This window comes from Mustela nivalis (assembly GCF_964662115.1).
Source record: "Mustela nivalis genome assembly, chromosome: 16".
Taxonomy (NCBI): Eukaryota; Metazoa; Chordata; class Mammalia; order Carnivora; family Mustelidae; genus Mustela; species Mustela nivalis.
The window spans coordinates 11,115,509-11,127,663 of record NC_139035.1 but is presented as its reverse complement, the minus strand read 5'-3'; the positions used below and the strand labels follow the sequence as shown (position 1 = coordinate 11,127,663).

Below are 12,155 nucleotides of genomic sequence, written 5' to 3'. Positions count from 1 at the left end.
GTCTGTCTCAAATAAATAAAATCTTTTTTAAAGGGGGGAGGTAATTTTTTTTTCCCACACCACTGAAGCAGTCAGTACCTTTCTGAGTACTCTACTCAGTGCCTCATGTATTAGGAGGTTTTTCCACTTTGGAGGTATTCCTGGCCTTGTGTAAGCTTTGGGGATTGTTTCTCCTCTCTTTTTCCAATGATTCATCCCTTGGCTTCTGGTAGTTTATTTCCATGCTTATTACATGGATCATATGAGGTTCAGGGGACCCCACTGCTGATATCTAGAGCTCTTTTTGTGTCTCAGACTTTCTGATCGCTATTCTCCCTGAAGCCTTCTAGCTATAATTCTTTAGGACTCCCTTTAAGGGAGAGTTTATTTGTGGTAGACTGTTTTTGTTTTTTTCTAAAAGCGTGTTTCATATTTAAGGATAATTCCAGGGATACATAATTATATGTTGACAGCAGTGTTTGCTTAGAATTTTCAAGATATTCCAGACTTTTGGCTTCCACTGTTGTTGAGAAGTCATTTCTTTTTATTCTACCTAGGATTCACCGTTCTTCCCAATTCCAGAGAATTGGTGTGGTCTCTACAGATTTGGGAAATACCTTTTAGAACATTGATTCTTCTTCTTCTTCTTTTTTTTTAAGATTTTATTTATTTATTTGACAGAGATCACAAGTAGGCAGAGAGGCAGGCAGAGAGAGAGGGGGAAGCAGGCACCCTCCTGAGCAGAGATGTGCAGGTCTTGATCCCAGGACCCTGAGGTCATGACTGGAGCCAAAGGCAGAGGCTCAACCCACTGAGCCACCCAGGTGCCCCAGGCTTTTTTTTTTTTTTTTTTTTTTTTTGGTCTTCTTAATAGATTTTATTTGTCAGAAGGAGAGAGAGCACATGGGCACAGGCTTGGGGAGTGACAGGCAGAGGGAGAAGCAAGCTCCCACTGAGCAAGGAGCCCAATGTGGGACTTGATACTGGGATCATGACCTGAGCTCAAGGCAGATAGTTAACCAACTGAGCCACCCAGGTGTCCTTAGAATATTGCTTTTTCCTTATTATTTAGTGTTATATTTTGAGGGATTCTGAATAAACATGTGAGATCTTCTTCCTCTCTTGCCTGTAACTTTTTTTAAAAGATTTTATTTTTGAGTAGACTTACACCAGTGTGGGGCTTGAACTCAACGCTGAGATCACGAGTCAGATCCTCCACTGACTGAGCCAGCCAGGTGCCCCTCTTGCCTGTAACTTTCAACTACTTATTTCTTTGTCTCTCTGTCCTACATTCTCGAAGAGTTTGGGGATTCTCTTTCTCATCCTAGTTTGCTGTCTTATTTGTTTTTTGAGTTTGCTTTTGTTTAAGTAGGTACAAGAGTACTATTTGTTGAATGGAGACAAAAGAATATTTGTAAGTTAAAAAGAATCATGATGCAGTGATTACCTGTCTACTCACCATAAAAGTTTTAGAAAAAGGACATTGGAGTTCTTCTGTATTCCTTTCCATTCCAGCCCCTTTCCCTCTTCTCAAAGTAACTACTATTATAGTCCAAGTAACTACTATTACGGTTTTTGTGTTTATTGTTTCCTTGCTTATTCATAGTTTTGTTACATATGTTTGTGTTTTTAAATATTATTTTCTTAGTTTTATAGCCTTTTAAATGTTATGTGAATATAATCATTTCTGCGGATATTTTTTGCTCCTTTTATTACTATTATTATTTTTTTAAAAAAAGATTTTATTTATTTATTTGACAGAGAGAGATCACAAGTAGACAGAGAGGCAGGCAGAGAGAGAGATAGAGGGAAGCAGGCTCCTTGCTGAGCAGAGAGCCCGATGCGGGACTCGATCCCAGGACCCTGAGATCATGAACTGAGCCAAAGGCAGCGGCTTAATCCACTGAGCCACCCAGGTGCCCTGCTCCTTTCATTATTATCACACTCTGACATTCGTCCATATTGTTGCATATTGCTGCAATTCTCATTACTCCTTTGAGGTTTTTTCCCCCATTGAGGTTTTGTTTTTTTTTTTTTTTTCTTTAAAGATTTATTTATTTATTTGGCAGAGAGAGAGCGAGCGAGAGGGGGAATACAAGCAGGGGGAGAGGGAGAAACGCTTCCCGCTGAGCAGGGAGTCCGATGTCGGGCTCCATCCCAGGACCCTGGGATTATGACCTGAGCCAAAGGCATAGTCTTAAGGACTGAGCTACTCAGGCACCCCCCACCAATTGAGTTTTAAATTTTATAATTTTTCATTCCAGGAGTTATGTTACTTTTTTCAAATCTACTTGACCTTTTTCATTATAATTTTTAAAGTTTCTTCCTCACTAGCAAGCTAGATCTTTGAGTTCTTTACCATATTAAACATATTTTCTGTTCTCTGATTTTTTTTCAATATCTAAAATCTTTGATAGATTGATTCTGCTGGCTGGAGTTCCTTGTTCTAGTTTGTTATTTTGACTGAGTCATTTTCTTTGGAATTTCATCTTTGAGAACTCTGAGATTCTGGAGAATATTTGGTGGTGTCTGTGGGTTATGTAGAGCATTACCAACCTGAGAATAATTTATAAAACATTGCTGTCGGAGTATTGTCAAATATCATAGCTTGAATTCTGGCCTCCACTTTGTGTGAAGGGAAATACTCTTTTTCTGAGCAGATACTTCTAGCCATGGCCAAGAGGAGCAGCATTATTGCTCCCTGTCCTGCACAGTGGGTGCTTCTCTCATTGATTTCTCACTGATTTATCTCACTGATAAGGCTAATGGTATAGCCTTATGGAGTTGAATGGCACGGGGAGGAGGCTCTTCTTTGTGTGCCTTGGCTCTGTTAGTCCATAGCTTTTTCTTCTGCCTCTGTGCATCTCGAGAGTCTCAAAGTCAGAGACCACCAGCATTGGATTTGGTAACCAACCCTCAAGGCCAAAGCCAGCTTAGAGGTTTCCAAAATCCTGCTGTCTCTCTCTCTCTTTTTTTAAAGATTTTATTTATTCATTTGACAGAGAGAGATCATAAGTAGGCAGAACGGCAGGCAGAGAGAGGGGGGGAAGCAGGCTCTCCACAGAGCAGAGAGCCCAGTGTAGGGCTTGATCCCAGGACCCTGAGACCATGACCTGAGCTGAAGGCAGAGGCTTAACCCACTGAGCCACCCAGGTGCCCCCCGCTGTCTCTTCATGTTTGGCTCTATCAATTCATTCAAAAAGTATTTTAACCATCATTTTTGGTTATTTACAATATAAGGAACATCCAGGAATCTAATCTCTATAGTGGAAGCAAAAGATACATTTTGATTTTTTTTTTTCTTCTATGGAATTAAACACACATCCCAGACTCGATTCTTGAGATAACTGTGTTTGGACATTTTTTTATGGACTTTCTCCCCTTTGACCATAGCAGTAATTTTTCTAAAATGTATTAGTTCTTCCTGTTTGTGTGTGAAGAGTTCTTTGAGAGTAGGTCAGGCAATAAGATTAATGGCATTGAACCAGTTTTCAAACAATCTAGGGAATCATGTATGTCCTTAGGACATCTGGCTTAAGAAATCTAGACTCTCCTAAAGCTGTTGGGAAATACATTTTTAGGTGGGAACCACCTCAGACCCAGAAGCACGTAAAGTGGGTTTTATGATCAGATTTTAGTTTTAGCTTATTTACTTTTATGTGGTGGCTTTTTCTTTTTTTCCTTCTGGCTAGAGATAATCAAGTATATTATAGTACAAATATATCGTAATAATATTATCTTTTAAAAATACTTACAGTGAAAGTATGCGAGGCTTAACAGCAAAAGTGACTAGTGGTCTTCTGCCCTTGCCAGAAGTGAGTCTTCAGGCCCTCGAAGATGAAGTATCAGTGGAATCTGTGCTTCAGGGAAAGATTGCTGCAGGTATGGTAATATTGCTGAAAACTTAGATTTGATTGATTTGTAAGCTAATGAGCATGTATTATAATTTTTTTTACTGTGGAGAAAACAATACTTGGTTATGGTGGTCTTATATAAGTATAGAACATCTACAGTTAGTTATGTAATAACACCTGTATACTCTCAGACATATTTTCACTGAATCTTGGGATGGTTATTTTTCATTTTTCCTTATGAAAAATGCTGTATATTGTATCTCTCAGTGTTGGATATTTATATTTAGAAAATAGAAATACACAGCTGGGGTTTTTTTGTTTTTTGTTTTTTTGTGTTTTTTTTCTGAGGGGGCTGACGAGAGCGCACTCGCTTATGTGCACCAGCCAGGGGGCGGGAAGGGAGAGAGAGAGACTCTCAAGCAGGCTCCGTACCCAGTGCAGAGCCTGATGCAGGGCTTCCATCTCACAACCCTGAAATCATGACTGAGCCTAAATTAATAGTTGAATGCTCAACCAGCTGATCCTCCCTGGCGCCCCTGATATTTCTTTATGATCCATCAGTAAGTTTTATTGGTGATGAATTTGGATTAGAATCTAAATAGTCATTATAAAAATCTGATTGTAGGGCCGTAGATAATACAAAATACTCAGAAAGTCTTGTGGGTTTTTTTTTTTTTAAGATTTTATTTATTTATTTGTCAAAGAGGGAAGCAAGGAGAGAGAGAGCTCAAGGGGGGTGAGTAGCAGGCAGAGGAAGAACTAGGCTCCCTGCTGAGCAGGGAACCCGATGCAGGACTCAGTCCCAGGACTCTGGGATCATGACCTGAGCCAAAGGCAGATGCTTTATTGATTAAGCCACCCAGGCATCCCAGAAAGTCTTGTTTCTTAATTCCACTAATCTGAACAAGATTCTAATGTGTAGTTTGATTATATAATGCAGCAGAAAACCATACCAGAGTAGCCATTAAATTTGTGGATTTCAGTCTAGTGAAAGGTCTTGTTTCTTCAGTAGGTTTATTCCTGCTCTTCCATATGCTAAGAATTTTCTGAAAATGAATTTCACAACTATCCATCCTAGCAGGTAGACAACAAAACTTATCAGTCATTTAGCTAGTTAGAGTGCTACTCCCTTGATTATTAAAAGTAGTAACAGTGCTTACTGTATGCCAGGCACTGTAACAACTTTTCATTGAGGTATTAGACCCTTACTGTTCTGTGTGGCTAAGAATCAGGCAGCAAGTGGTGAAAGTGATTTTTGAATCCCATGTATTCAGGGCTTTCATTGTGCCATGCTATTTCCTTAAACTAGGTAGCTGCCCTTACAATGTAGTATATCCAGCTGTGTACTTAGATGCACGGTATACATCACAAATTGAAAAGTTACCACCAGTCATGTAGTTGGTCAAGGGAAAATTCGAGTCTGTTCTTAATTCCTGTTTTACTTACCTTCCCCATATGTTATTCATCAATAAGCCAGTCCTTTTAGTCCTGTCACTGAGCTTAATCTCCACATAAATAAAGTCAATCCACTTGTATTTATTCACAGTCACTGACCAGGCAGAGGGTATTCTCCTCTGGTGTGGACCCTGTGCTCCCCCTTATTATTCCATTTTCTGCTTAGCAGCTAGAGTAACATTTAAAAACATAAATCAGATTGCTTAAAAACCTCCCAGTTACTTTATATTTTGTACATAATAAAATCCAGACATGACTAGTAAGGAGTCAAGAAGGGCTTCTGGTATTTCCTATTGTTACACTAGTTATGTCTTCTCAAAGTTTGAACTCTTCGGGGATAGAATCGTGTGTTCCACTTCATGAGCGCCAGAGCACCTGGTTTAATCCTTGTGGTATGATGCAGTGGAAGTGTGAATTTTGGCATTAGACTCATGATGCACTCTGGCTCTGGTATCTGTACCCATGCTTTTTTTTTTTTTTTTTTTTTAAGATTTTACTTATTTATTAGAGAGAGAGCAGGAGCAGGGTGGGTGGCAGGCAGAGGGAGAAGAAGGCTTCCTGCTGAGCAGAGAGCCTGACACGGGGTTCAATCCCAGAACCCTGAGATATGACCTGAGCTGAAGGCTGATGCTTAACAAACTAAGCCACCCTGTAGCCATACATATTTGAGCAAGTTGTTTAACTGTATGAAAGTTTAAATAGGGGTGCCTGGGTGGCTCAGTAGGTTAAAGCCTCTGCCTTTGGCTCAGGTCATGATCCCAGGGTCCTGGGTTCGAGCCCCGCATCGGGCTCTCTGCTTGGCAGCGAGTCTGCTTCCCTTCCTCTCTCTCTGCCTGCCTCTTTGCCTATTTGTGATCTCTGTCTGTCAAATAAATAAATAAAATCTTTAAAAAAAAAAAAAGAAAGTTTAAACTAAACTTATCTCTGATGAGGTGTGACAAGGAATAAATGAGAGAATCTGTTTATAGCATGTATAAAGGCACCACATGGCATGGTACCTTTACTGAATGGCTGCTTTATTATTGAGGTAATAGATATTCAATATATTTCACTAATTGGGACCACTCTGTTCTATAAATAGATTTCACTTTGGAGATGATAAAGTTATATCTGTGATGAGCTGTGTATTATATATGTAGAAGATCTAACTGCTGTTTAGTTAGATGGTGTACATACGGTATTAAAATAAGCAACATTTTTTTCCCCTTCCTTCTAGGGAGGAGAGGACTTGCTTGCCTGGCATGTGGTCAGCATCTGGAGGTAGTGCACTCGCTCACAGGAGAGCGGCTGTCTGCCTACAGATTCAGTGCAGTGAGTCAACAGCCGCCTGTGATCCTGGCTCTGAAGGAATTCTCTTGGCAGAAGAGAGTTGGATTGTTAATTGGATTGGAAGAAGCCGAAGGGAGTGTTCTCTGTCTTTATGACCTTGGTGTGTCCAGAGTGGTTAAAGCAGTTGTTCTCCCTGGAAGGGTAGGTACTGGTTAAGGTCTGTGAGCTTCTGCTTTCTGAGCTGCGCTCCTGCTGGGAACACAGGTGTGTTCACTTCGTGACTGTTCACTGAGCTGTACATTTATAATTTGTTTACTTCTATGACAGTGTGTTCGTTTTCATTAGAAGTTCAAGATCGAAAGAGGTTCAAGATAGTATATTATCAAAAGAACATAACACTTAAAATAGAACTTTCTTATTCTTGGTTAGAAAATTGCAGAGTGAAAGTAGGGATGACATCAAGGGTTCTAACATTCTTTTCTCTAAAAAGTATCATCCGAGTCTTGTTATCCTCGGTTGTGTTTTTCGAGGACACTGAAAGTTTATATTAGAATATTATGTTCATTAGTATGGCATTTTTTGTTTTGTCTTTTTTAATTTGAAACTGTAGCCTTGGAGCACTGTGGAAGATAGGTCTTCCTTGTTTAAGATTTGAATGATATTTAAATAGTGGATTTATTTATAATTTATTAATTCTAATATATGTATGCCTTCCATATGCCAAACATCTTAACCAGTAGTAAGTATAGAAGTACTTTGAATTCAGGTTGTTTCTTCAGTAGGTTTATTCCTGCTCTTCCATATGCTAAGAAAAAGTATGTGCCTTTACCAAATGTACACAGACGTATAAATGCAAAATGATGTAAGAGTAGAATTCTCTCTGTACATAGTGTGGAAAAAAAATGTAACAAATATTTAATAGCATATAAACACTATACAATATGGATAATATATAAACCATACACAAATAATAGATAACATATAAACAAATACATGCATTCATATAAATGTTATATTGTAGTCATAGAAGAGCAATTTTTAAAGTTAAGAGATAAATGTCAGAATACTATGTTTTTGCAGTTTGGGAAAACAGACTCAGTGGGCAAATATAGCGATCTGAAGTGGTTTATAGCCTGGTTATCTTATATGTACTTGCTAGTGTAGATGTTAAGGGCAGAATTAATTTAGCAGTTTATTGAGTGCTTAGTATAGATCAAGCTGTGTGCTAAATTTTGGAGATGAGTAGAGACGTAGAACTTGGTCCACACTGTTGAAAAAGCTGATAATCTAGTTGGGAGAAGATAAGTCAGAAGTTTACAGCATAAATATAATAAGTATTTTTTTTTAATATATATTTTTTAAAGATTTTATTTATTTATTTGACAGAGATCCCAAGTAGGCAGAGAGGCAGGCAGAGAGAGAGAGAGAGGAAGAGAAGCAAGCTTCCTGCTGAGCAGAGAGCCCGATGCAGGGCTGGATTCCAGGACCCTGAGATCATGACCCAAGCCGAAGGCAGAGGCTTAACCCACTGAGCCACCCAGGCGCCCCTATAATAAGTATTTTGATAAACTCAAGCACATGGAACATGGAAACAGATAGGTAATTTCTACTCATAGAGGTTGGACGTTTCAGGCAATGAGACCAGCATGTAAAAAGTCACAGTATATGGAACATTTGGGAACTGAGCTTATTTGGAATGGCTGCGGGAGAGGGGAAATCGGAGGTAGGGTCTAGAAGTGCCAAGCGTTGAGATAGTAAATGACCTTGTTTGTAGTTTGTGGCGTCTGCCTGAACTCTCTGGTGAAGACATTTTAAGTTTAAAGCAGAACTCTAGTGTAAGAAGCTCTTTGGATTGGAGTAGTTCGGGCAGATAATAATGGTGAGCTGAACCAGGCAAATGACCGTGGAAAGGGAGAGGATGGGGCAGATTCAGAATATATTCAGAAGGTGACATGGATAGGACCTGTTGATCATTTGGTTAAGAGTAACTGAGAAGGAACAAGAGTTTTTATTTATTTTTTAAAGATTTTTTAAATGGAGTGTGTGCATGCGCATGAACAGGAGGGAGGGGCAGAGGGAGAGGGAGAAGCAGACTCCCTCGCTGAGCAGGGAGCTCGACATGGCGCTCCTTCCCAGGACCCTGGGACCATGACTTGAGCTGAAGGCAGACACTTTACTGACTGAGCCCCCAGGTGCCTCGAAACAAAAGAGTTTTAGATAAGTTCTTGGTTGCTCAGTTGTGTGGATGGTTGGCATCCCATGAAAGAGGAAGGGGAAAGGAAGCATTGGAAGAGTAGTGATAGATAACCTTCCATAGAAGTTTGGTTGACTAGTTGTCTTTTGGCTAGGGCAGAATATTTCCTTTTAAAGTTGTTTGCTTTTAACTGCCTTATATTAAAATTAATTAAAGTACCATTATCAGTTAATCATAGAGTATTTGTGTGGGGAATGCAAACTGAGATAGATTTCTTAACCCCTATCTGAGGGAATTGAAGAGACTGTGCTCTATTATTTATAGACATTATTGCCATAATTTGGAAAAGGAAGACAGTCCATAAAATTACAGCTTTCAGAATTAGAAACACTGTAGAATGTTTTGTGTACCAATGAATTATAGACAGAGTCAGGCTTTTGTCTGTGATAATAAATTACAGCCTGAAAAAAATAAATAAAAATAAATTACAGCCTGAAACAAACTTCTATATTAATGCATAAACCATTGATAATTAATTTCCTCTTTTCTTTCTAGGACTAATCAGTATCATAGTAGAAGTCACTAAGTACTTAATTATCAGATATCATACCTAATTGTGAACTAATAGGAAACAGAAGGAAAGCTGAGTATAAAATAGACTGTTTATTAGGTATAGACATTTAAGATTTGACACATGAGAGGAAGGGTAAAAACATAGTTCTATAATGTAGCTACAGTATGACTTATTAGAAATAACTAAAGTTCTTGTTAAATGTCAGTGATCCAGTCACTGCCAAAGCTTAGTGTGAAGTCCATTATTATATGGCCCTTTTAAAGAAGGTTAGATCTCTTCAGGCTTCAAGGCATAAACAGGACTTTTGTTTTAAAGAGTAAACAGTAAATTTTTCTTGAATGATTTATTTTTACTCTTCCTCAAGAAAGGAGGCAATCTGATTATGGAGTAGTGGGTTGAGAGCTTTGTCTTTTTTTTTTTTTTTTTTTTTAAGATTTTATTTATTTATTTGACAGACAGAGATCGCAAGTAGGCAGAGAGGCAGGCAGAGAGAGAGAGGGAAGCAGGCTTCCTGCGGAGCAGGGAGCCCGATGCGGGGCTCGATCCCAGGACCTTAAGATCATGACCCGAGCCGAAGGCAGCAGCCCAAACCACTGAGCCACCCAGGCGCCCCTGGTTGAGAGCTTTGAAGAGAAAAAAATCTAAGTTTGAGTTTTACACTTAATGTCTGACTTGAATAACCCCAGCTAAACTTTCTAAGTTTCAGCATGGTTTCATCTTTGAACAGGTAGAATTATATGTGATCCAGTATCCGGGGTTATGACGAATGTTAGTGAACCAATTAGCGCAAGGCCTGGCATACAGTAAACTTGGAGTAAACACCGTTATTATTCCAACTGCATGATTTGTTTTACATTGAAATAACGGTGTCATTTCTATTTTATCTGAAGATTTCATAGTGTTATTCAGATTTACAGGTATCAAATGCAAATTTATAATTCTCTAATAGAAAATGTTTAAATCCATGATAACTAAAAATCTGCTTTAACTTCCAATTTGTTTGTTGAGTTTTTTAATTGTATTTTCTCACTTTGTATAAGAAAAACAAATGCTTTGTTCTGCTTTTCTAGGTGACAGCAATTGAACCCATAATTAGTCATGGAGGAGCCAGTGCCAGCACTCAGCATTTGCACCCAAGCCTGCGATGGCTTTTTGGCGTGGCTGCAGTGGTGACCGATGTTGGGCAGATTCTTCTTGTTGACCTGTGTCTGGATGACATGTCGTGCAGTCAGAATGAGTTAGAAGCCTCAGGTAATTGTTCAAAACCCAAAACTGAGCATCTGAATATTCTGATGCAGCGGATTGGTTTGTTTGTTTGTTTGTTTGTTTGTTTGTTTTTAAAACATCTTTTTTAAAAACATCTGAGCAGAGAGCCAGATGCAGGGCTTGATCCCAGAACCCTGAGATCATGACCTGAGGTGAAGACAGAAGCTTTAACCTACTGAGCCACCCAGGCACCCCTAACCTAAAAATCTTAGAAAGTGTATGTGTTACAATGTTTCAGGAAAGGACCATTTGATCTTGAAGACCTTCTTGATAGTTAAAGCAATCCTGTAATATTAGGGCAGAGCTGTTCCTCTGTAGATCAGCTAAGAAAGAAATGATCATTATTTTATCCCAGTTTATAATGAGCATAACTAATAAAAATTGTCAGTGCATAGTAAAACTGTTTAAAACTGCAAGTAGTAAAAATTGTATTTTACCAAAAACTCAAGAACCAAGTCAGATTTCTGAGCAAAATTTTAAATCTGTAAAATGCGACTTGAAAAAAAACTTACTTGGCAGAAATAAGTGGGTTAAGCCTCTGCCTTTGGCTCAGATAATGATCTCAGGGTCCTGGGATTGAGTCCTGCATTGGGCTCTCTGCTCAGCAGGGAGCCTGCTTCCCCCTCTCTCTCTGCCTGCCTCTCTGCCTACTTGTGATCTCTGTCTGTCAAATAAATAAATAAAATCTTTTTTTAAAAAATGCTTGAAATTCTCTTTATGGAAAATTGATAGAGGACTTCAGTAGTCTTTTTTTTTTTTTTTCTTTTGAGGACTTCAGTAGTCTTGATGAAGTTTTGTTTCAGAGTTTTTAGATAATATCATTCTAGATGTAATGCTTGTATTCATAATTAAAACTCTTCAGATCAAAATAGTGGAGTTAAAACATCCTTTATAAAATCAGAGGTCAACAATCAATAGTTGAATTCATCACAAGGATGATTTTATAATGGAACTCTTTGGATTGTGATCAGAGATCAGAATCATTTCTCAGGTATAAGATTTACAGAGCTGTTGAATAAAAAATTGGGGTTTAATGCAGAAGTTTTTATGATAGTAATTTATGATTATAATTCTTTGCACTTCACTGTAATACACATAACACAGAAAATGAAGTTTTGGGGCACCTGGGTGTCTCACCTCAATTAAGCATCTGCCTTCGGCTCAAGTCCCTAATCAGCTCAAGTCCTGAATCGGGCTCCTTACTCAGTGGGGAGTTTCCTTCTCTGCTCTCTGACCTTCCCCTGTGCACGCATGTGCTCTCTCCGTCTCTCTCTAATAAATCTTTTTTTTATTTAATGAAATTCCCGATATTTATCCTACTATACTGTTTTATACTTTTCCAAACTTGGTAGTATTGTACATCTTCCCACATCAATACAGGTAGTCTACCTTACTCTCTTGAACAAGTGTACAGTATTCCATTGTATGAAATATTTATTTTGGCAGAGTTTAATCCTTGCTTTTTATCAGAAGCAGAGGGATTAGGAGAGGGATCAAGTACAATATATGATTTTCCCCCTCTTCATAACAGCATTGAGGGAATCTGCCCTTGTATGTGGTTATA

General features: G+C 38.6%; 1 protein-coding gene across 16 annotated transcripts in view; it reads left to right on the top strand.

The window, feature by feature from the left end:
• Window positions 1-12,155, top strand: part of AHCTF1 (AT-hook containing transcription factor 1) — an 82,576-nt gene that overhangs the window by 10,153 nt on the left and 60,268 nt on the right. For 11 of the 16 annotated variants that reach the window (XM_082702333.1, XM_082702344.1, XM_082702339.1 and 8 more), the window contains 3 exons: window positions 3,737-3,861; window positions 6,505-6,758; window positions 10,396-10,576. In XM_082702333.1, coding sequence (XP_082558459.1) covers window positions 3,744-3,861; window positions 6,505-6,758; window positions 10,396-10,576 — 553 coding nt within the window. In that variant the 5' untranslated portion in view covers window positions 3,737-3,743. The remainder of the gene's footprint in view (window positions 1-3,736; window positions 3,862-6,504; window positions 6,759-10,395; window positions 10,577-12,155) is intronic. The other 5 variants (XM_082702340.1, XM_082702337.1, XM_082702335.1 and 2 more) reach the window with 1 other exon arrangement.